General features: G+C 34.5%; 1 protein-coding gene across 1 annotated transcript in view; it reads left to right on the top strand.

Moving 5' to 3' along the window:
• LOC123313827 (metabotropic glutamate receptor 2-like) overlaps window positions 1-27383 on the top strand; it is a 642000-nt gene that overhangs the window by 314326 nt on the left and 300291 nt on the right. Inside the window, exon 3 of the mRNA XM_044898875.1 lies at window positions 9571-9741. Within this exon, the coding sequence (XP_044754810.1) occupies window positions 9571-9741 (171 nt within the window). The remainder of the gene's footprint in view (window positions 1-9570; window positions 9742-27383) is intronic.

Genomic DNA, 27383 nt, shown 5'->3' with positions numbered 1-27383 from the left:
TATTAGAACAAATATGATCTGCGATCTGTGATCGATTAATTTTTCTATTTTTAATATTATTTTTATGTTCGCGTTTTCTTATTTCTAGAGGTCGAGACGTTTCACCTGTATAAGTTTTACGACAAATACGGAGTATGTTGTAACTACAATTTTTTGATTTCTGTTTTTCGTTCAAAGGTTTAGTTTTTGTTAATATAGATCTTAAATCATTTTGCTTTTTCCGAACAGTTCTTATGTTGAATTTGGAACCAATTCTTCTTATTTTTTCTGGAAGGCCATTAACATAAGGAATTACAACCAATAAATTTGGTTTAATGAGGTCAATTTCATTATTTCTAATTCCGGGTGTAAATGAAATTAAATTAAGTATATCATAAAGTGTTTTAATAATACCTTTTTTAACACTTACTTGGTGATTGGAATAAAAATTCAAATATCTATTAGTATGTGTCTTTTTTCGGTATACGTTCGTTTGAAAATAATTCGAAAACTTTTTTATTGAAACATCTAGAAATAAAATTTTGTTATCCTGCTTTAATTTCATCGTGAATTTTATTATAGGTTCTTTGTTGTTAATATGATCAAAAAAATTCTTTAGTTCATCTCTACCATGTTGCCAAATCACAAAAGTATCATCTACATATCGCCACCACGTCTTTGGTTTTAGTGGATATGTGTCTATATATTTTTGTTCGAAATATTCCAAGAATATGTTACTCATTACTGGTGATAAAGGAGAACCCATAGCCATACCAAATTTTTGTTTATAGAAAACATCGTCTATTTGAAAATATGTGGAATTCAGGCCAACTTCTAATATCTCCTTTATGTCATCAATAGTCAATTTTGAATTTCCATAAATGTTTCTATCATTAATCAATTTTGTTCTTACTATTTCAAGAGTTTTATAAACTGGAACATTTGGAAAAAATTTACTACGTCAAAACACATTCACTTACTAAGGTGCCTGTTGCATTTAGATTAGAATTTCTTAATTTTTCAAGAAAATGTTGAGTATTTTTCAGAGATTGGGAGTGAAAAACCTAAAAAGATCAAGAAAATTTTCCAACGTGTTCCACAAAAAAAAATTCTAATTTTAAATAGGGTATGGCTATGAATTGAAACTAAAAGTACCAAAAAAGTCTATACAAGCTTTCCGCGGAAATTCCTTCAAAACAGTCTAGTGACGGAAATCTTTATGTCTTTATATGTCACTTTATATGTCAAAAATAGAAAAACATTGTTTATTAATGGCCACGGAATTCGTTAGTAACCCTCGAGATTATCTTCGGCCGCCGCGATAATTCCCCCGTTTGTTTAAAAGTCATATCGCTGCGTTGATATGAAAATGACTATTTTTTTGCGTTTTCCTTATGAATTTCAGGTTACGTTGAAAATTGATAGAAAATTATTTTAGATTTTGAAATCATCTGAAAGTCTCACATTTAAAGTTTCTCAACACAACATAGTTCATCTATTTTCAACCCGAAAAACAACCGGATTTTTCGCCGAGCTGTCTAGATCAATATTTATTTACTTATGATTTATACGGAATGCCCTGACCAATCACTAATCACATATGATATTTCTCCATTTCGGGCTTTCAGAATAGTTTTAGCCCTGAGCAATTGTTGGGATCAGAAGATTCAGATCATCAGCTCCCTTATTCCAACATTTCATTATTCCAATTTGTTGTCGTCAAAGTTAATTCACCCATTTGCAAGTGACCAACAGGAACGGAATAGTAAGGATGGAAATTCCAAGAATACCGAGAACAATAATCCAGATTATCTAATTGGAACATTCTGTTGAACCCAGCCTTACGTGGAAAGTTTGTTTTGTATCTAGATCCTGAAGGCCCTATTGTAATTACTATTCCCGTTACAATAAGGATTAATTCATAAGGCCTCGTTAAAGACATCAGTTTGTATTCAACAGAAGGAGGAATAGAGAACTCACCAACTTGTTTTATTTGAATAGGACAATGAAGGAAGGAAATAATGAATATCATTGTGTCTAGTTGAAGGCAGTTTATAAGTAAATGATATAAAGCACATTCTTATGAGAGATCAAGCACTAATGTAACACATCTTCACAACATTTCAAATGATAAAATTTTCAGTCCGTTCAGTAATTGCCAAGATGCAATTTTCAACTACGTAACGGATCCAGGCTGCACATGTTTTTGATTACAAAATTAGTTACATTTTCACTTGGATGTTTTTCAACCGATACACGTGTTTCGCTATCGCATCAGCATTTTCAAGTGGGATGGGAAATAGCATTACTGTTGCTAAAAACATATTATATGCTCCAGTGAAAATTATATTTTTAAGTTTCTGGCACAATCATTAATTTTCTTCAACTTTATTGCCCAGTTTCATCATTAAACTGTGCTATTTGATCATTTGATGTCATTTGTTCTGCATAGTCGCAAAAAACCCAGGCAGCAATCGTACGTCCTAATGACTTACTTCACATGTCATGTCCGACATTAACCTCGAAGTTTACGTAATAGGCAAGTTTCCTAAAACTCCAAAATCGAATTTAAGATTATATATTATATGGAAACCCTTTTCCATTAGTTATCCAACACGTGAAAGATTCGCTTCAAAATTAAAAAAAATCAGAAATACACCCTTCGAAACATAGTAAACTTTCGAATATGTGAAAGCTTGTGACGTAGATTGCCTTTACTAAAGTCCAGTAATTTTTGTTAATTCGACAAACCTAAACATCACTATCGAGTGCTCAAAATCAAACCAAATGGTCTATTTTTGAATGAGAATAAAATACAGCAGCTCTTGTTTACTAACAAAGAACATATAACTGATTCACTGACGTATCTGGGTGCGAACTTTCACTCAAAAGTATTGCAAGATGGCGGAAAGTGAGGCTGTACTTGTCGAACGCTCCTCAAAGGAATTGATTAATCTCGATAAAGTTAATAATTATAGTGATAATTGTAAAAAAACGACTCGTAAAACGAAAACGTAATATTACCAGAATAGCATGTTGGAATATCACATCCTGGAACGGGAGAGATCAGGAGATCATATGTGAAATGAAACAACGCAAAATCGACATCTGTGTGATCTCGGAGACGAAAAGGAGAGGAAACGGCACAGTTAAATGTGAGGATTATATATTTATACAGGGTCTTTCACGAGGAACCTCACCCATATTTATACGGGAAACTACTGAACGTATTTTCATGAAATTCAGCACTTATAAGTATTTCACGATGCTGATGAAATCTAAAATATTTTCAAGGCATGAGCACCTCCGGTTTTTCCGGAAGTGACGTCAACTTCCGTTTTTCAAATTCGAACACCATTTTTTTATTGCAGAAATAGATACCTTAGAAAATTTCAAGTTATTAAATGATGTAACATTTTTCAGAATAGATTTTTTTTGAATAGATCAACCACCGATGCCATATTCATAATTAAACAGATCAAAGAAAAAGCTATAGAGTTTAACACGCCCGCATACGTGTGTTTCATCGATTTGACCAAAGCGTTCGATAGACCCCGCCACCCTGACATACTCAAAATACTGGAAGATAAGAATGTACCAGATAATATAGTGAGAATTATTCGAAAACTAAACGTCGACAATACAACCAAAGTAAAAGTAGACAATGATCTGACACAAGATATACCAACCCCAGGAGGCATCAGACAAGGAGATAGTCTTAGTCCATTCCTATTCAATCTCCTAATGGATAGTATTATAGAACAAGTATCAGCCTTGGACAAGGGATATCGAATGGGAAACAACAGAATAAGCATGGTGTGCTATGCGGATGATGCAGCAATTATCGCAGAAACAGAAGATGATCTGCAAAGACAATTGCATAAATTCTACCAAGTCAGCCGAGGGTTAAACATGAACATCTCTACAGAAAAAACTAAAAGCATAACATTCGCAAAAGATCTGGTAAGATGTAAACTGGTAGTAGAAAACAACATTGGAGGCGAGCAGATTACCTCACATAGCTCTCGAAGGAAAACCGGTAGGCAGAAGACTACCAGGGAGACCACCAAAAAGATGGAAGGAAAGCTGGCAATCCACCTCCCAAGAGTTGATACAGAGGCAACCTTGATGCTAACAGATCGTCAGATCCCAAAAAAGAATAAGAAGAAGAAGAACATAATTGTAGTAAGAAAGTGAAAGAGTTTTTGAAGTGTAGTAAATGTGATGCAAAATTACATCCATCATGCTGGAGCCAGGTGAACTCTAAAAAATCGACGATATGCTATCATGTACCGGATCAAGAGATGGAACGCGTTTCAGAGTCTGAGACTTCGGATATTACTGGGGAGGCAGTTTCAAAGTTGAAATATTTAAGATTGCAAGTGAAATTATTAAATGAACTTCTAAATGAATCAAGAAGCAAAAATGAAGTCCTTATGGAGAACAATCGTCTCTTACTTGAAAAGATTCAAGGTCAAAGAAGTTTTCCCAGAAAAACTACAGCAAAAAAGAATAAACAAGATTCTGACAACATAAGTTTCTGTAGCATCGCAGATGTCAACAGCAGTGTCGGAAGTATCTGTCATAACACAATCACAACATAGACAGGGTGAAAAAGAAACTGAAATTGGCAAACAACAGTGGATAAAGGTTCAAAGAAAGAGAACCAGAAAGAGAATAGTTGGCACTGGGGTACGGAAACTGACCTGAAGGAATTCATAACCGAAACAACAAGGAAAGAATCCATTACGGTTAAAAAATTACCAACAAAAGGCTCAAACTCTTCCTTGAATAAAATGGAAATACTATTGTTAAACTCAAATGCACATGTGACAGCAATAACAGCACATGAAGAAATTGCACTTCACAATCTTAGTATTTTCAACTTGGCTTCTCATTTCTGCCGTTCTCGTGGTGAACATTTTAGATCTTCACTCAAGTTTTCTACAAGGTATGATCTGGTAGATTCGAGTGTACCCAAAATTATTGAATGATCTGCTATAAATCTATCCTCTTCCACAGGAGGAATTATCATAATCTGTATTTACAGACCACCTTTGTCCAACTTTAATATATTTCTTGAACGACTTAGATCAATGCTTATCAGAATCTGTGAAACTAGTAGCAATTTCATGATAACTGGTGATTTTAACCAAAAATTTGTTTGCCAATAGTCCTGAAAAGGTTGAGTTTGGTGCCTTGTTCAGGCCCGATAGATTCATTCCACTCTTTGAACTGTTGGGTAATATCCTCCTGAATCCATGCCATTTTTCGTACCTTCTTTAGAGGTTGCTTTTTTATCTGAAACCAAGGCTGCTCCAGAATGAAGTTGATCATCAGACTTGTAAACAATTTGATTTGTCCAGATAGTTGTGGTAAAATGGGAATTTTATAAAAGGTTACACCGTGGTCATAGTTTCTGATCGAGTTTCTCTGATTTAAAGTGATTTTAGTTAGCAGCTTGTGTATTGTGAAGTCAGAAAATGCTCGAGGATAATTGTTATTTTTCAAAATATACTTAATTCTCTTGATGTTGTCAGAATGATACTTGGTGTCACTTAGATCAACCGCCCTGAACAATAAATTTGAAACAGCACTGATTTTATACGATAAGGGGTGTGTGGAAAATTAATTAACTATTCTACAGACATTAGTAGGTTTCACATACCAGTTCGTCACAACTCTCTGATCGTCAGTTCTCCGCACTAGTATATCCAAAAACGGTACTGAATTGTCGGTCTCACGTTCTATTGTGAAACTTATCTTTGGATGATACGCATTGAAAGATTCAAGAACCACAGCCTCCTTGTCTTCCGGCAAGGCCAAAATGGTGTCGTTCACATAGAATCTAACAAAAGGTGAACGGAAAGCCAAACTCTCAACTGTTGTAGAAACAATGTCAAACATTACCAATGCGCAGAGGGCCGGGCTGGCAATACCCCCCATTGTTGTACCATCCAATTGGGCAATGTACTCACCATCAAATTTAAAGTAGCTAGCCTCAAACAAAAAATCTATTAACTTAAGAAACATCTTCTTTTCCAACACCGTGTAAGCAGAAATAGTATACCATCTTTTTTTGACCACTCGAGTGGCCACCTCATGAGTCACATTAGTGAAGAGAGAGGCCGCGTCAAAAGACCCTAAAACATGGCCAGGTGGAAGGGATAAACAAAGTCAACAAATTCAAAAGAATTCTTAATCTGATATTCACAGGTGGTGATAAGTAGGATCTTTATTTAATACTTTGTATATACTATCATCTTGTAACATTCTATGAACTTCCTGCATATATTCTTCACGAAATATTATCACTGTAGAACCACCCTTATCAGCTCTCATAACCAACAGCTCATTGTGCGAGACAAAAAATCTTCTTGCATTCTAGAACTTCCTTTCAATGGCATCACGGGGTAACGAAATATTACTAACCCTGTTCAAGTAGTTAGTGAGAATGTTCACATCTAAGCATATTCCTGTCAGATTCAGCCACGGTCTGGGAGGTAATAAAAAACTCAACATCAGTCAAAATCTTCGGGATTGGGATCTCATAAGCCCTGAATGGAATGTTGAAATTGGGACTGAATTGTAAGATTTCCTCCACCTCCTTTGGTAAGGTTACATCAGTGTAATTGTAAATGAAATCTGTGCTATCGACTTTCGAGGTTTGATTCAACAAGGAATGTTTCTTCGACAGTCTTTCAAAATTAGCAATGTTCTTGGACTTCAATCTATGAAATATACGGTTATACAGATCAGTCAGGACAATGTTAACATCGTCGAAGTGTACCCTATTGCGCGAGGCCTTCAAGTCCTCAACGATATTGTAGATGGCTCTATTCATCTCATCTCCACAGAGTTATCGTAATTTCTAAGTTAAGTAAATCTTAGCAGCATCATGTCAACTTTTCTTCTAAAAGGATGTTCCTCCACTTGTAGTGTGTAAATGGATTTAAGATTATTGACAATGTGGTTAGGAAAATGATTTGAAATGATTTATATAACTTTATCAGATTCCATGAATTTTAGGACGGATACAGAACATCTGGCCTCAGATTATAGTTCTATTTTCTCAAAATACAAAAATCTAAGGAGAATAAATTGAAATTGTTATGACTGGATCAATACTATTTGAGGTCTTCTGTAGTCTTCAGATTTTGAAATTGTTGTTAGCCTACTGTTTATACTCTTTAGAGAAGGTGCGGTTGCCTATAATCGGTGACCTCCACCTCTGTGGTTTTATTTCGACTGACACTCTTGATTAATCTGTATCTATATTAATAAAAGAGGATCTATGGTTTACTTCAAAATGCTTTATTGTTCAAACGATCGCACCAAATTGGACAATTCTTTTTTTGTTGTGTTTATTATTGTTAGGGCAAGGTTTATATAACAAAATATTCCCAAAAAAATTGTACAGAACACCAAAAAGGCATTCCTTTTTCTTACGACCAATCGAGCAATCACGATGAGTTAGTTATTATTATCTACCCTAGAAATAATTTAAATGGCAAAACTAGGTTTGCCGGGTCAGCTAGTTGATGAATAAATGTTGTACCTGGTAGTTTAAGTTGTTTTATTGTAGAGTTCTTTTAAGGAAGCTGCCGGCTGTTTTTCTGTTTCCGTGTGTTTTGTTATATTCGTGGTTTTCTTGATCCTCTTCATCCTGACGTAATTTTTAATTTTTGTTTGAGTTGATACATGTTTTTGGTGAGTTAGTTGATAATTCTTTCGTCAACCCTATACAATGTAAAGTTTCCTTTTAATGAATTGTAGACCTGAAGAAGATTTGTTTGAAATCGAGATGATTTTGAATTGATTCAATCAGTTGGTTTTTCCTAATATGAGATATTATCCAACAAAATACAGTTGTAATGACATATACGAAAATAGATCAAGTATAAGATTATCCGAAATATCTGTTTCATAATTCAAAGAGGTAGCGATGTTAATCCACTAACCTAATTGTTTAATGGTGTAACGGATCCATTTATCACAGGAAATGCCGCCCTTTCGAGATCAATCCTTTCAATTAAACAGACTACCCCTACTTGAATGCAGCTTTTACAACATTGCAATCAATCTTATCTTTGAGGCAATTGATCGAACTGAGGTGTTCTTCAGAAGAGCTGTGTGGAGTGTAGAAGCACTTGATTGATTTTTGAATAATAATCTGCAGATGATGCAGTAGAATATAAGAATATTTGTTCTATGAAGTTCATGTTACGGATGCAGAAAGTAGAACAACCAATAAATCGAATGGTTAATAATTGACCAAATTATAAATTTCAGGATAGTTTTAGGGCCATACATTCAGAAACATTTTTTATAAGTTTTTGAATTTTTATTGAGAAATCTGTGAGTGAAACCCTCCATTTTGGGAGTGTCATGAAGAATGCCGAACGGAAGATAAATAACCTGAACGTGCTCAGTAAATATTCTCGACCCAGGAATCAAATCGTAAGTAAGAAAAAAAAAATGCTTCAAGAATTCGAGATTTATACGTTCAGCAAATGCGTCTGTTTCACAAACCTGACAAAAATGAGATTATCACCGATCACAGACCGATTGCGAAAAGTCGTTTTTTTGGCCCTGGAAATTCATTCTATTATGTTTTTTCAAGATGAAATAACTTGCTTCCTGGCCTGCCTGTAGTTTTGAATTGATGGAAAAAATCTGATTCGATTCATTCTTTAATCAAGAAAAATTGGGAATATTGGCATTGTTTGATTCTATAATCAGTCCACCTTTTAGTTGTAGCAAATGGAGTCGGTATTCCATAATAATGCCTTACATTCCACTAGACTCTTCTTATAATAATAGATATTCGCCACAAATTTATCGCAAAAATATTGACCGTGATTTATTTTGGAGACCTAGTTTCAATGAGCTTCCAGGATGTGTTTTTCGGTTTCAATTCCAGTCTCGGGAAATATTCATTCATCCACTGAAGAAATTTTCAGTACACAAGCAAATGGAATAAGTTTTTCTGCTCGACGAACTGATCAACTCAGGGATCCTCTTTGTTTTTCGGTTTCATCTTCCCAAGAAATCCATATAATGACTCATTTCAGCAAAATGGTAGTCATATTTTTGGCAAATTTATTTCCTTACAAGTGGACCTCAACATTGGGCCAATTTTAAGAGATAATATTTGTGGTCGGGAAATTTTCAAGAGATATTTTGAAAGTATAATTTTTCAAAACCTGGGTCCTGGGTCTATCGAATTTTGAGGCAGGTGTTCTAGAAAGTATGCATTTGGTCCAACTTTAACTGAATGATGGCCTGCACCTTGTATTTTAACCCTAAAAAAATCCAATATTACCCCTTCGAGAGTGATTAACTCAGGCTAGAAACCTGGGAATTATGCTGAGGAATAAATTCTTCATATTATAATAACCTCTATAAGGACAAACAAGCAAATTAACGCTCGTAATTTCAGATCTATGCTAATAAATTATTTGTATGCGATTTTCGGATCCTAGAATCCTAGTACAGTTTCTGCAGAAAAATATTTCATTTTATCAAAAAACCCAAATACCATATAATAGTGTAGAAGAATGTTTTATGAATTAAATCTTTCATTTTCAGGTGTCTTTCTTTTCAACAAGTCCAGAGCTCAGTAACAAACAACGGTTTGAATATTTTACACGGACCATTCCTTCCGACCACTACCAAGTTAAAGCAATGGTAGACATCATTCGCCTGCTGAAATGGAGCTACGTTTCGATACTATACGAAGAATCAAACTACGGTATCAAAGTAAGTCTGATATACGTTTTTCAATAATTTTCATGCTTCCGCAAACATAAAAAGCCTCTTCTTATGGAATTCTTTATAGATTATCAAGTTTTTCAGAATGTAGGATCATAGGACAAGCATAATACTTTTCATTGATCAAAGAAACACTGTGTTTGTGAAGAATATTGATAATATTCTGTAGGTATTTCTACTATCATGAAGCATATGTGAAACATGCTCATGTTTGAATTCATATAAAAGAGGAAAATTTGTTAGGAAGTATGATTGAAACTTAAAAACGTGAAGCGCCAGGAAATTATTCATTAAACAAAGACGATCGAGTGCTCCATGCATTCAAACAAAATCTATGATTTTCAAAAGTTTTTTACTGTAATATTTTATTTTCTAATTCATTTGCCGTCTTATCATATCTGGTTATCGATTTTTTCAATTTTGAGAATGAATTCGTCATTTCTAACCTCAACCCACATACATACAAGTTCATGTTCTATGTTCATGTGTACTTGTTCAAAATAGAGATTGAGGATTTCTCACGCCTAGAAACCTGATGAGTACAATTAGATTTTTCCAAGCATTAAATGTACCCTCTTCACCTGAAATGAGCTGCAATATCAAAAAAAATAGCATAAGCTGCATATTTTCATTCCATTTGGTGAACGGAGTAGGTAGTATTCATAATAATATATTATTTTATTTATTTCAAAACTCACCACTTACGTCTAGTTTCATAATAAAATTTAAACGGCCGGTTTCATAATCAAACCAAAAGTCCCTTTAATTTTAAAGCTTCCTTTAACCGTACTAACTTATTTATTTATTTATTTATTAGCATTTAGGTTGCGAACAGTACAATGTACCAATAAAGCAACCACAAATTACAAAATATACCTACAAGTCAAATTCACACTACATAATTGATCAGTGGTTTACTGTACAATAAGAAGAGAAAAAAAATTTTTAAATGAATTTTTTAAAACTCTCAAACCCGTCCGAGAAAACGTCAGCACGCTCACTTAACCCGAGGGAGTCAAAAGCGGCCTGCATACGTATGATCGGAGAGTGCTGTCCTGTATTCGTTCTACGATAAGGGTTGTTGAATAGGCTTTTATCCCTAACATCGCGACCAGGTACTCTAAAACTGACTCTTGAAAGTAGGCACGAAGAGTTGATGTGATGATTGATGATTTTATGGAGTGTACAGAGATCCATTACGGTTCGATCATTCTCGAGCTCCAAAATTTTAAATTTATATCTTAAAGGCATGTAGTTTCGATCATCAATTTGAGTTTGTGTTTTAAAGGCCAAAAATTTCAAAAATTTATTCTGCACTCGTTGAATTCTGTTTTTATGAATATCATATTGTGGGGACCAGACTACAATTGCAAATGAGAGCCTGCTATGAATAAAGGAATAGTACAGAGAAATAAGCAATATATAAATAATTCTATTGATGAATCCAACCAACCCATTAGATGCATTAATTGTTTTATCAATATGTGTTCTAAATGACCACTTCTCGTCAAGTGTAACCCCCAAGTCAACCACCTCACTTGAGTATTTTACTGGCTCGTTATCAATTTCGTACGTGTAATTGATTTTATTATTTTTTTTTGTAAATGAGATGGAAAAACATTTCGAGGGATTCAATATCAAAAAGTTACGCCTACAAAATTCAGTCAAACGTTGTAAATCTTCCTGCATTCTAAAACAGTCCTCTATTGTCTTGATACGTAGGTAAACTTTCAAATCATCCGCGTAGAGAAGTATCAGGCAATGGTGGAAACAAGCTTTAATACTGTTAATGTAGATGATGAAAAAGAGTGGCCCCAGATGACTTTCCTGAGGCACACCCGAAGCTTAAAGATTCCTTTACAGTCATTTTTAGTAGGGTTAAAGGAAGCTTTAAAATTAAAGCGACTTTAGGTTTGATCATGAAACCGGCCGAAAGTCACTTTAATCTTAAATCTGCCTTTACTGTCAGTTTTAATAGGGTTAAAGAAAGTTTTGAAATTAAAGGGACTTTAGGTTTGATTATGAAACCGGCCGTTAGCTGAGTCGCTTTAATTTCAAAGCTTCCTTTAACCTTACTAAAAATGACAGTTACGGCCGGTTTCATAATAAAACCTAAAGTCCCCTTAATTTTGAAGCTTCCTTTAACCCTACTAAAAATGACAGTAAAGGAAGCTTTAAGTTTAAAATGACTTTAAATTTGATTATGAAACTGGACGTTAAGGAAGCTTGAAGCTTAAAGTGAGGTTAAATTCGATTATGAAACTGGACGTTCGGTTTGATTATGAAACCTGCCGTTAAATATGTATATACAGGCTGTCCCAGGAATAATGGGAATAAATTCGGATGTGGGATCGTTATAGAGTTACGTTGCTTCAAAGATGACGACTTTATTATCGATTTATTCAATTTTTTCCAAAGGGACAGAGATTAACAAATGAAATTTTGTAGTGTTATTTTTCCAATAGAGATGCACCTAGAACTCAACTTTCCACCTATAAAATTTGATGAGAATCGGAACTTGTAGTCCAGAGTTATGGCTATCGCAAATTTCGGCCAATATTCATGAATCACCCCGTATCTCCGAAACAAATAGGCTTATGATACAAAACAAGCAGGTTTTCTGAAAGGCCTGGATGACCTGAATTCACCATTGGGCTATGGCCAACGACTCATGAAACACCCTGTATGTTACGTAAATAAACGTTCACGATCACGGTATAAAGGGTCGAACAGTTCGGTGCATTACAAAAACAATATAAAAATCAGTTATTCAAAACTTTTACAAAAAGGATTATTCACAGAATGACAATATGAAGCTCAAGCATTCCCTGAAATATCGTGCCCCACGTTGGGCGCCATTTTGTGCAACGAAAATCTTACGACTTTGTCACACACTATACAACGACAGCTTTTCGTCGGAGAGCACTTAGGTCTTAGGTTCAAAATATAATATATGCAATTCAATCAATACTGTACATTAATTGGGCGCCACTTGATTTACTAAAGTTCCTATAAAATATAACTCCTTGGAAATCAAGAAACGAGCAGTCACTTTGAGAGTTTGGTTAGACAAAATAAAATAAAATCAGAGGTTCATACCGAAGATACATAATGAGCAAGAGGTTAGTTCTCAAATGTCTACTCAACAAAATGTGTAGTGGCTAGTTCTCATTTCCTACTGCAGCATCTAATTCAAGGGGGTTGCACCGAACTATTTCCAGTTTGTTCAGGGGTAATAACGTCTGCGGCAGTCTGAAGGATCTCGTTGGAACTAAACTTATATAGTTCTTGTAATAGTCGAAAGCGATTCCAGATTCAGCGTGAATACAGATCTAATTTTCAGCCTTCGGTAAGAACCCTAAAATTAAAATGAATGTGTTCACAGATAGGTGATTCAGATCACTCGCACTAAATTACCCAATGAAAGGGTTTTTATAACAGTTTATTTCAACTAGCTTTATTTCGAAAAACTTCAAATACGAAAAACTTTAAATATTTTGAAACATCAAATCCTCTTTTGGGTTAGGCAAGAAATGTCGAATAATCTGGAACATTCCCTATGAGATGGACATAAACTGCCACCTGTTTTTTTGTAACAGTATTACTCTTGGAAAACATATTTCTTCCTTTGTTCGATCTTATTCTCAATAATTTCCACGAGAAGGATAAGGGGTGAAAAGAGAAATTTGAAAATAAATTTCGAAACGCTACAGTTTATCAAAGATTATTTTTTCAAAGATTTTGTTCACATTAGATAGAAGTGATATGGGTCTGAAGTTGTCAAATCTTTCTCTACTGCCTTTTTGAATATTGGTATCACAAGTACTTTTTTAGCACCTGAAGATACTTCCCTGTGTGTAGAATTTGGTTGAATATATATGTCAAAGGTGATGTTATTATTGATGTACACTTTTGGAGTAGTTCTAGGTACGACAGATTTTTTATTTTTTAGTTTCAGGATATAGTGATACATTTTTTGCTCTACAACTGGACTCAGAAATACTCTTACTTATATGATTTTATATTGTCAACATATTAGTATTTACTTCACTGTTTTTCTTGATTGCGTCAATAAAATATGACTTGAAGCTGTCAAGTATGTTTTTTATTTGTAATATTGTTTACTAGATTCCTAGTAGCTCTGCTTTTGTTTTGAGCTACCATTATATACTTTCTGTTGCTCATCTATTTAGCCTGTCGAGTAAATTGCTTGAGTATTCGACAGGATTCTCTATAGCAATCATATGTTGTTTTCCCTTCCTGTACTTCATTCCAAATTACTCTTTTTCTCTGTTTTTATCCCAGTAGTAATCCATGATTTTGTGTTCCCTTTGGCAGTGCATTCTTTCTGTGGGAAAATAAGGTTCAAGTGAATATTCATTATCTCTGAGAAACCGTTATATGCTCTTTCTGGATCCATTCAGTCCATCACATCCTGTCAAGATTCATCCTGTGAGCTATTGACAAACTGTTGAATTTTGGTGTTGGTGAAGAGTGTTCTCCTCTCAGTAGTCTTTCTATGTATAGCACTATTACTTTCTATGGGTATGAACTGAGCCATGTGATCACAGAAAAGAAAATTTATATTGCTGTTATTTCCAAAATCATGAGTGTTGACAAAGATATTATCTATCAAAGTTTTTGATGTTTTTGTTACTCTGGTTGGTTCATATATTGTTGGCTGTAAATCATAACTATTAAGCATATCCAGGAAATTATATTTTGTTCCACTTTCTTCCATTAAATTGATGTTGAAGTCACCACATAATACCACTTTGCTTTTAGCAAATTTTTTATTTATCACATTGCGTATAATTGATCAATTTCAGTCATAACTACCAGTAAACTTTCAAGACCTGTTCTATATACATACAAGACCATTAATTTCCTTGATTTGCTGTACACAGAAGATACCACAATCTGCTTTTCCACACTTAAGTTGGTGATGTCTGGAATGTCTTCAAAATCATGAATATTATCTCTGACTAAGATGCATGTTCCTCCATTGATATACTGTTCCCTGGGGAAATATGATATTACATTATATTTTGGGATTTTCAAAAACTGAATTTCTTGCCCATCCATCCAATGTTCTAGGAAACACATTACATCAGGAGGCTTTTCGAGTTCTTCTACAAAGAGTTCTCTTTTAGGCAGTTTGTTTCTCAGGCATTGTTTATTCTGATGCAGTATATTTAAGCAATCACAGAGATTCAATTCTCTGTTGATGTTTCTTCTGAGGTGTAAAAATGGTTAACAATAATCCCCTTCCCCCACATACTTCTTCCATTCATAACTTTGTCCGTTGAAACAACTTGGACATATATTTCGAAAGAGCTTTTATATTTATCTTTTTTAGTTTTCATTTTTTTCTTATTTGCACTTTATGTTGAAGGTCTCATCTACGTAATCCTTCACTTCTTGAGCAACTACATCTGGATTCGAACCTGACATGAACAGGCAACATTGGTTCTCAGCTATTGTCAAGTTGAATTTTTCTAATTCTCCTTTTATTGGAGCTGTTCTTGTCTGTTTTGTTTTCCTAATGTCCTACTAGTTTCCATTTTCCCTTGCTGACCGCCTTCTTCTGAAACCTGAATATTCTGTCCTCAAATATGCCAGTGACATCCACAGTTCTATGATCGAGTGGGTTTATTTTGTTTTCTTGTAATAATGAATGTTTGTTGTTGTTTACCTTTACCTTCCACATCATAACCTATTCCCGTAGAAGTTGTGGGTAATTTTTAAGTTTTGCTGATTTCTCTCTTACGCATTTTGAGGTTTCGTTTATTGTTTGATATCAGTGTGTTCTGTGGTTTTCAGTTCGAGGTTATACGATTCATGGGTATTTCTGTGAGTGTTAAATTGTCATTGCTTTCATGTATTCCATGTGTTCAGCTGTTTCTGTTTCTAATCCATAGAGATTAATAATCACATCTGCTGACTTTCCCATACTGTACAAATGATATTTGTACCGACAGTGTCCATTCAGCAGTCCTTAACCTAACCTACAGTTATATAGAAAATAAAACATAAAGAAATCGTAAAATGTGATGTTTTACTGAAAACACTATGTCTTCCACAAAAAATAAGCTATTTTAATACAAAAAAAAATTAAATTGTTGAGAAAACATGCGTTTTATAGACCAAACAAGAAATCACAAGGTGAAACACTAAAACACACCACAGGTGGTTCTAAAGTTAAAGTAGGTACAGAGATTTCGTTTCACCCATTATAAAATGACGTATGCCTAATTTTCTTGAAATTCAAAACTTGTGTGCCACATCGCGAATGCTGTCAGTTTCTTCATTGAGGCTTCAGTCACGACTCTGCCCCATAGAGTCATACGGAGAACACATAACAGCGAAGGAGGCGCACTTTAGTTGTCATGGTCAAGGAACGACTTTTAAAGATAGAAGCCATTTTGGAAAACACTGCTCCCGCTTTTTCTATTCGACACATTATTTCCTGGGAGTGATCCCAACACAGATCCTATAGGAAAGTACCTACATTTATTGACTCGATTTATTTGTTTATTTGTTGAAACTATCAGAGCTTCCTCAGGGATTATACGTTCACTAATCACCATATATTTGGTTTTCTTTACATTTATTTCGAGTCCGTACTCTTGACTGATCTCTATCACCCTTGTCATGAGTCATGAGACCTAAAAGAACTCCATACTGTCTGCCATAATCACAGTGTCGTCGGCGAATCTCAAATTATTCAACCGATGTGAAAAGAGCGGCCAAAGATAGCAGACCAAATCTCCGGAAATACCCGAACGCCCAGACCAGTGGCGTCCGGATCGATTCAGTTTTATCATACGAATTCGATGTATAATGAGAGGAATAGTGGAAATACTAGTGGAATAAAGATTTTCTAAAACTTGACTTCCGATGGTCTTCAGGGAATGAATTTTCAACCCTTAACAGTAATGGTCGTATTTCGATGGGAAGGCGTGATCCTTGCATAACCAAATTTAAAATAAATATTCTTCATGACAATATCATTAATTAGCGAAAAAAAAAAATTGACTTCCGATGGGCTTCAGGGGTTGAATTTTCAACCTTAACAGTAATGGTCGTATTTCGATGAGAAGGCGTGATCCTTGCACAACCAAATTAAGAAAAAATATTCTTTAGGACAATATCATTAATTAGAAAAAAAAAAACTTGACTTCCGATGGGCTTCAAGGGTTGAATTTTCAACTCTTAAGAGTAATGGTCGTATTTCGATGGGAAGGCGTGATCCTTGCATAATCAAATTAGGAGTAAATTTTCTTCAGGACAATATCATTAATTAGCGAAAAAAAAAAACTTGACTTCCGATGGGCTTCAGGGGTTTAATTTTCAACCCTTAACAGTAATGGTCGTATTTCGATGGGAAGGCGTGATCCTTGCATAATCATATTAGGAGTAAATATTCTTCAGGACAATATTATTAATCAGAGAAAAAAAACTTGACTTCCGATGGGCTTCAAGGGTTGAATTTTCAACCCTTAACAGTAATGGTCGTATTTCGATGGGAAGACGTGATCCTTGCATAATCAAATTAGGAGTAAATATTCTTCAGGACAATATCATTAATTAGCGAAAAAAAAAACTTGACTTCCGATGGGCTTCAGGGGTTGAATTTTCAACCCTTAACAGTAATGGTCGTATTTCGATGGGAAGGCGTGATCCTTGCATAATCAAATTAGGAGTAAATATTCTTCAGGACAATATCATTAATTAGCGAAAAAAAACTTGACTTCCGATGGGCTCCAGGGGTTGAATTTTCAACCCTTAACAGTAATGGTCGTATTTCGATGGGAAGGCGTGATCCTTGCATAATCAAATTTGGAGTAAATATTCTTCAGGACATTATTTAGGGATACTGTAAAAGAAGCCTTATATCAGTCGATAAGGAATTGGAAACCATCAATATAATTGATGAAGAAATTCGTCCTCCATCAAAATTTTTCAAACAACCTTCGAATGAACTTAGACAAAAATGTATAGAAGAATTAAAACAAATTGAGGTGTCCTCTGTGCAGATGGAACTGATTTTTCAAGAAACCTCTGCACAGAGGGACTCCTTGATCTGGAGGGAAGAGAAACTTCCTCCTTTTTTTTCAAAATTTGTCGATGCAGAGATACCATCAGAGTAAAAATTGTGAAAGATATCTTGAATCCCACCATACTCAATACCATTGAAATTTATCAGGGCATTGAAAATAAAAAATTTGGACGGGCAAAACATTCAGAAATTTTCAATACGAACTGTGAACGGAGCGGATTGATAATCGATACGATTCATCCCTTTTGTTGGTAAAATGGGCTTAATCGAAATGTAGACCCAAACAGTATATCTCTGAAATTCTTGAGTGACAACAATAAATTATTGAAAAATACTCAATATTTTCATCAGATTCAAGGTTTATTGAATATTGCTGGTAGAGAATGGTGTGACCTGGTAATTTACACTTTCAAAGAATTGAAAGTGATCAGAGTATGCAAAGACGAAATTTTTTGGCAGAGCAACATGCTTCCTAAATTGAAGTCTTTCTATTTTTTCGTTTTCTTACTGGTAAAGTTGGCACAAAAACATAATATGTCTTTCGAGGAAAGAAAATGGCGTACGGTCAACAACATCGAAATACTCCCTAACGGATTGGTAAATGATATAGAATATTAGAAAAATATTCCGGATCGCTGGGACATCGACAGCAAAAGTAGGAAAATGAAAACACAAGAGTATATAGTTGCCGCGTTCAACAATAAAACTTGCCCCATACCCGAAATAGGTATCAGTGATTACCTGAGCCATACTAACGGTGAATACTTAACTAGTTTTGTCATTGACAACTGCTTATATCTGTTTGATGAGAACGAAGAATATCAAAAAATTCCAGTACAGATGGCGAGCTTGATATTTCATTCACCAGAGAATGTTCATATCAACTTGGAAAAAACAAGAATTGCTTTTCCTGTGAACGAAAATAATAACCTATTTTTATTAATAATATTGGATTTAGGAACTAAATCATTTAGCTTTTTTGATCCGTGGAGAACATCGGAATTTTCACAACAAGAAAAGAAAATGACTTATTTCATCAAAATGAAGAATATCTTGGCATATAATGAATATGATGTTTCTGAGTTGAAAATCAGAGATTCTGCTCTGCTATATCAACAGGACAGTTTCAATTGCTGAATATTCGTTCTTTATTATTTTCAACAGATATTGTTGAGAAAACCTCTGAATAAATCTACGAATATCAATTAATTCCGTCAAAAAATTAGAAAAATGTTGTTGGAGAAGGCAACAGCAATGACAAATAAATGTTTATATTGTTCCAAGCATGTGCAGGAAAACTTCTATATCTGTCTCTGCTGTCAACGAAAAGTGCATATCACGTGTTTGACAAAAAGATCTGAACCAAAAGAGGAGATTAAGAATAGTATTTGTGATTTGTGTCGCATCTATTGAATTGAATATTTGCAATTATGTATGTGTATCTATCATGTTTCGAAGATTATATGAAGCTGATATCATTTATTTTGTTTTGTATATTTTTCAATGAAACTTTTGTTTGATCAAATTTACCCATATTTTTTTTATGTAAGTGTTGATTATTCAATTCCTCATTGCATATATTGATCACATGTATAGTTATGCTAAGTTTGATTACTAATTTTAAGTTCATGTATTGTTAAATAAGTATTTGTTTTATATAAATGTATATAATCATATGATTGAAAAGTCTTTCATAGAATCATGCCAAGGCTGAAGTTGATATAATACCATACAGGCTAAAATTGCAAATACGACTCCAAGACCCCATCAGGCGAGGATCCTCTTATTGATTGAAATTTCATACACATTTCGATGAAATTTTATTTTCGCTAATTAATGATATTGTCCTGAAGAATATTTATTCTAAATTTGGTTATGCAAGGATCACGCCTTCCCATCGAAATACGACCATTATTGTTAAGGGTTGAAAATTCAACCCCTGAAGCCCATCGGAAGTCAGTTTTTTTCGCTCATTAATGACAATATCCTGAAGAATATTTACTCCAAATTTGATTATGCAAGGATAACGGCTTCCCATCGAAACACGACCATTACTCTTAAGGGTTGAAAATTCAACCCCTGAAGCACATCGGAAGTCAAATTTTTTTTTGCTAATTGATGATATTGTCCTGAAGAATATTTACTCCAAATTTGTTTATGCAAGGATCACGCCTTCCCATCGAAATACGACCATTACTGTTAAGGGTTGAAAATTCAATCCCTGAAGCCCATCGGAAGTCAAGTTTTTTTCTCGCTAATTAATGATATTGTCCTGAAGAATATTTACTCCAAATTTGATTATGCAAGGATAACGCCTTCCCATCGAAACTCGACCATTACTCTTAAGGGTTGAAAATTCAACCCCTGATGCCCATCGAAAGTCAAATTTTTGTTTGCTAATTGATGATATTGTCCTGAAGAATATTTACTCCAAATTTGATTATGCAAGGATCACGCCTTCCCATCGAAATACGACCATTACTGTTAAGGGTTGAAAATTCAACCCCTGAAGCCCATCAGAAGTCAAATTTTTTTTTCGCTAATTAATGATATTGTCCTGAAGACTATTTACTTCAAATTTGATCATGCAAGTATCACGCCTTCCCATCGAAATACGATCATTACTGTAAAGGGTTGAAAATTCAACCCCTGAAGCCCATCGGAAGTCAGTTTTTTTCGCTAAATAATGATAATGTCCTGAAGAATATTTACTCCAAATTTGATTATGCAAGGATCACGCCTTCCCATCAAAACACGACCATTACTATAAAGGGTTGAAAATTCAACCCCTGAAGCCCATCGGAAGTCAAGTTTTTTTTTTTTCGCTAATTAATGATAATGTCCTGAAGAATATTTACTCCAAATTTGATTATGCAAGGATAACGCCTTCCCATCGAAACACGACCATTACTCTTAAGGGTTGAAAATTCAACCCCTGATGCCCATCGAAAGTCAAATTTTTGTTTGCTAATTGATGATATTGTCCTGAAGAATATTTACTCCAAATTTGATTAGGCAAGGATCACGCCTTCCCATCGAAACTCGACCATTACTCTTAAGGGTTGAAAATTCAACCCCTGATGCCCATCGAAAGTCAAATTTTTGTTTGCTAATTGATGATATTGTCCTGAAGAATATTTACTCCAAATTTGATTATGCAAGGATCACGCCTTCCCATCGAAATACGACCATTACTGTAAAGGGTTGAAAATTCAACCCCTGAAGCCCATCGGAAGTCAGTTTTTTCGCTAAATAATGATAATGTCCTGAAGAATATTTACTCCAAATTTGATTATGCAAGGATCACGCCTTCCCATCAAAACACGACCATTACTATAAAGGGTTGAAAATTCAACCCCTGAAGCCCATCGGAAGTCAAGTTTTTTTTTTTTCGCTAATTAATGATAATGTCCTGAAGAATATTTACTCCAAATTTGATTATGCAAGGATAACGCCTTCCCATCGAAACACGACCATTACTCTTAAGGGTTGAAAATTCAACCCCTGATGCCCATCGAAAGTCAAATTTTTGTTTGCTAATTGATGATATTGTCCTGAAGAATATTTACTCCAAATTTGATTAGGCAAGGATCACGCCTTCCCATCGAAACTCGACCATTACTCTTAAGGGTTGAAAATTCAACCCCTGATGCCCATCGAAAGTCAAATTTTTGTTTGCTAATTGATGATATTGTCCTGAAGAATATTTACTCCAAATTTGATTATGCAAGGATAACGGCTTCCCATCGAAACACAACCATTACTCTTAAGGGTTGAAAATTCAACCCCTGAAGCCCATCGAAAGTCAAATTTTTGTTTACTAATTGATGATATTGTCCTGAAGAATATTTACTCCAAATTTGATTATGCAAGGATCACGCCTTCCCATCGAAACTCGACCATTACTCTTAAGGGTTGAAAATTCAACCCCTGAAGCCCATCGGAAGTCAGTTTTTTTCGCTAAATAATGATAATGTCCTGAAGAATATTTACTCCAAATTTGATTATGCAAGGATCACCCCAGGTGACCATATCTCATAACAGTTATGAAGCAGAAATGTATCTCACGCTCCTTGTTTTATAACAGATATATCACACTAAGAGTACAAATACAGAGCGCTTATGTAGCAGCTATGCTCCTATGTCCGCCTCAAACAAGGAACACATCTCCTTTCTAAAAGGAGCATAAATAGTTCAAACATGGATCATGCAAATATTTGTTTCATGGGAGATCTATATATATTACCTTCATGTGCTATGTTTATTATGTTTCATTTGTTATCGAAAACGCTTTCAAAAGGAGGATGAAAAATTATGGAAATTAATATAAACTATTGCAATATTGAACTCGTATTTTGATTTTTCAAATAGTGTGTGTTTATCAATCATTTTTGAAAATAAAATTGATTATTGTTCTCCAAGAAAAATTAGGGCATGTCTTTCTGGTCTTTGCACTTTCCTGCATTCCATAAAAAGAATAATCAACAGTTCATTAATCTTTTAGCTTAGGTCAAAAAGTTTTTAGAAGAATTGTGTCCATGTTGTGAGAATGAAAAGAATACTATATGCATATTTCATATCTTTCTGAAGAAAATTTTTAATATAAGTATATGATTTATTCATTTATTTCTACATCTGAGGTACATGCAACACGTGAGGAAATAACCTATATCGAAATTTACACCAAACAGGACATTATTTATTCAAATATAATTTTTATATGCTGGATAGAATAAAAACATAGCCTATTATGTGTTATAGGACTGCTATGAAAATACGAGAAATGATTTATTGACCTACAGTTCGATATCCATAGCACTTTAATTCTTTTCAATAATTCACCATTTCACTGGAAAATCACTATGACACACAAATAACTTATCAAACATTCAATATCTTCACTCATTCACTTTCAGCAATCCACTATTCAACTGACAAAACGTCTAAATGATAATAAATACATATCGAAACGACAGCAATAGCATTTCTCACAATCCTCCATATTTGTTTACGTTTTACAGCGCCCTCGACGGTAGTTAAAACGCTTATAGTGTCATGCTCTGTTCATGATCTCAAAATGATACATGGCAAATAAAGAACAATGTTACAAATATGTTACGTGGATATCAGGGAGCGGGAACATGAAATTTACAAAATGTGGATATAATTTCGATACAGCACAGGTACATCCCAAATATCGCATCAGACACGTAATGGTTACAGAAAAATAACACATAACAAAGTTCCCTATTCGATCTCCCAAGAAAACATAACAGATATGTTACTGGTCACCTGGGACGCCTTCCCATCAAAACACGACCATTACTATAAAGGGTTGAAAATTCAACCCCTGAAGCCCATCGGAAGTCAAGTTTTTTTTTTTTCGCTAATTAATGATAATGTCCTGAAGAATATTTACTCCAAATTTGATTATGCAAGGATAACGCCTTCCCATCGAAACACGACCATTACTCTTAAGGGTTGAAAATTCAACCCCTGATGCCCATCGAAAGTCAAATTTTTGTTTGCTAATTGATGATATTGTCCTGAAGAATATTTACTCCAAATTTGATTAGGCAAGGATCACGCCTTCCCATCGAAACTCGACCATTACTCTTAAGGGTTGAAAATTCAACCCCTGAAGCCCATCGGAAGTCAGTTTTTTTCGCTAAATAATGATAATGTCCTGAAGAATATTTACTCCAAATTTGATTATGCAAGGATCACGCCTTCCCATCAAAACACGACCATTACTATAAAGGGTTGAAAATTCAACCCCTGAAGCCCATCGGAAGTCAAGTTTTTTTTTTTTCGCTAATTAATGATAATGTCCTGAAGAATATTTACTCCAAATTTGATTATGCAAGGATAACGCCTTCCCATCGAAACTCGACCATTACTCTTAAGGGTTGAAAATTCAACCCCTGAAGCCCATCGGAAGTCAGTTTTTTTCGCTAAATAATGATAATGTCCTGAAGAATATTTACTCCAAATTTGATTATGCAAGGATCACGCCTTCCCATCGAAATACGACCATTACTGTTAAGGGTTGAAAATTCAACCCCTGAAGCCCATCGGAAGTCAAATTTTTTTTTCGCTAATTAATGATATTGTCCTGAAGACTATTTACTTCAAATTTGATCATGCAAGTATCACGCCTTCCCATCGAAATACGATCATTACTGTAAAGGGTTGAAAATTCAACCCCTGAAGCCCATCGGAAGTCAGTTTTTTTCGCTAAATAATGATAATGTCCTGAAGAATATTTACTCCAAATTTGATTATGCAAGGATCACGCCTTCCCATCAAAACACGACCATTACTATAAAGGGTTGAAAATTCAACCCCTGAAGCCCATCGGAAGTCAAGTTTTTTTTTTTCGCTAATTAATGATAATGTCCTGAAGAATATTTACTCCAAATTTGATTATGCAAGGATAACGCCTTCCCATCGAAACACGACCATTACTCTTAAGGGTTGAAAATTCAACCCCTGATGCCCATCGAAAGTCAAATTTTTGTTTGCTAATTGATGATATTGTCCTGAAGAATATTTACTCCAAATTTGATTAGGCAAGGATCACGCCTTCCCATCGAAACTCGACCATTACTCTTAAGGGTTGAAAATTCAACCCCTGATGCCCATCGAAAGTCAAATTTTTGTTTGCTAATTGATGATATTGTCCTGAAGAATATTTACTCCAAATTTGATTATGCAAGGATCACGCCTTCCCATCGAAATACGACCATTACTGTTAAGGGTTGAAAATTCAATCCCTGAAGCCCATCGGAAGTCAAGTTTTTTTCTCGCTAATTAATGATATTGTCCTGAAGAATATTTACTCCAAATTTGATTATGCAAGGATAACGGCTTCCCATCGAAACACAACCATTACTCTTAAGGGTTGAAAATTCAACCCCTGAAGCCCATCGAAAGTCAAATTTTTGTTTACTAATTGATGATATTGTCCTGAAGAATATTTACTCCAAATTTGATTATGCAAGGATCACGCCTTCCCATCAAAACACGACCATTACTCTGAAGGGTTAAAAATTCAACCCCTGAAGCCCATCGGAAGTCAAATTTTTTTTTCGCTAATTAATTATATTGTCCTGAAGAATATCAACTTCAAATTTGATTATGCAAGGATCACGCCTTCCCATCGAAATATGACCATTACTGTTAAGGGTTGAAAATTCAACCCCTGAAGCCCATCGGTAGTCAAATTTTTTTTCGCTAATTAATGATATTGTCCTGAAAAATATTTTCTTCAAATTTGATTATCCACGGATCACGCCTTCCCATCGAAATACGACCATTACTGTTCAGGGTTGAAAATTCAACTCCTGAAGCCCATCGGTAGTCAATTTTTTTTTTCGCTAATTAATGATATTGCCTAGACATACTTTTTATTCAAATTTGGGGATACAGTATATTCCTGGTATCTTTGTAATATCCATTTTCTTCATGCCGACATTGATAAATTTACGTGCCGTGAATAAAATCTAGTCCGATTCTAAAAGTTAATTTCCTATATGACTTCACTTCTTGTAGAATTAATTGATCAAATATAGAAAATCTTTATTCCACTGATATTCCCACTATTCCTCCCATTATACATCGAATTCGTATGATAAAACTGAATCGATCCGGACGCCACTGGTCTGGGCGTTCGGGTGTTTCCGGAGATTTGGTCTGCTATCTTTGGCCGCTCTTTTCACATCGGTAATTATTCAGGCGTTCACCAATGATTAATATTCCAGCTTTACTGGTCTCTAGAGCTTTTTTAAATATATATTTCGAATAGATATTGAACAATAGGGAACGATAGGGTAATTGCGGACGCTGAAGGAAATGATGTATAACACTTGTAGATAATGTCTTATCAGTCTGATTTTATTAATTTAGTAATCTTTGGTTAATCAACTATAGAATTATCATTCATAATTTCACGGGATTAATGAACAAAATTGTTTATTTCAAGAAATACAAAACCCTTTCAGTCCGTATTTACCTGAATCATTTGGGGTAAAGGGGACGTGTGTTGGGTTAGTTGCAAGCAGTTAAGGGTACTCACGCATTTAGGCCCGGTACTTTCAAGTGCGAATAACTAAATTTATTCGATAAATAAGTCTTATTCTTAGGATAAGTAAAAATGGAGTCTTTTCACTTTCAGATAGTGTTATTCATCGAATAAATCTGTCATTGAAACTCGTTAATAAGATTTTATTTGTCATAGATCGAATGTCGGTATACTTCATTCAATTTTATTTTAGCAGTCGGTTGGCCATGGAAATTTGACACATTTCACTCTGTATAGTACGAAAATGTGGGGTTATGAAGCTTGTCAAAACATTTTTGGGTTTTAAATCAACGCTATGTTGCCCGTTCTACGTAAAAGTCTCTGTTATTACGTATTTTATCACAATGTCGAATCTCTTCGGAAAATATGTGACGAACATACTTGAAGTTTATACAAACTGATTGAAGGCATACCAAATCCAGTTATTTGCATGGAAAATGCAAGAGATCAGTATAATATCATAATATGCACTAGCTTGAGGAGAGGTAATGTTCGTTATCTTCTTTGGCTAAAGTTTGAATACGTTACATCAGTTGTAGATTTCAAAAATATTAACACGAAGATGAAATGCATATGATTCAGCGGTTGGGAATTAAACAGATAATCACAAGAATGTTAAATTCTTCAACAAAAATCATCTTGCATCAATATAAATGAAAGGAATTGAAGGAAGTTTCAAGTTGAGATGCAACTTCACCGTTGAACGAAAATTTCACATGAATAAACAAGTAACAGGGCAACTTGCGCGTATTTGTGGCTATTCATCTTAATAAATATATGTGATAATAATAATTAGGTATTTATTAGTACCTTAAGACATTTACATTGTATAGGGCAAGTCAAATGAAAAATAGAAAAATCCATTTTTGGGAATTTATTCTCCGATGACATTTATCGAAAATCCTGTAGTAAACTTTTCGCATTAATTCACTCAAAAATAAAATTCTCAAATGCCACCACTTTTTTGGGTCTCCCAATAGAAGGAAATTCTTTGCCATCCGCTTCATTCACAATCTTTCTGATTGTGGAAATATTCAGCTGAAATATAAGTCGTTTAGATTCAGATGAAACATTATATAAATTCTCTTACTTGAATATGTTCGCTACCGTCTGAAGTATTGTGGGTTTTAGAATATCAGGGCATAACTATTTGAATGAGCGGACCTGACTTCTAAATTGCACTTCCTGAAACCCTGTCTCATTTTTCAATCACTTTCGGCATTTTCGTAATAAAAATTGATATTAGTTGTGGCAACGGCGTTATGACATTAACGACATTTCATGAGTGCCAACCTAACTTCGTTCTAGTTACAAAAACTTGAGAAAATTATTTCATGGCCAACCGACTGCTAAAATAAATTTGAATGAAGTATACGACATTATTGGTTGAATTTTTAAGATTCTGGTTGTATGGCTATTTTTTGTGTGATTTTCACGAAATATTTGCTTTGTAGTTGGAATTATGACAATTTCTACAATTGCGGT

The sequence above is a fragment of the Coccinella septempunctata genome, chromosome 5, assembly GCF_907165205.1.
Source record: "Coccinella septempunctata chromosome 5, icCocSept1.1, whole genome shotgun sequence".
NCBI lineage: Eukaryota > Metazoa > Arthropoda > Insecta > Coleoptera > Coccinellidae > Coccinella > Coccinella septempunctata.
This window is presented reverse-complemented; position numbering and strand designations above follow the sequence as displayed.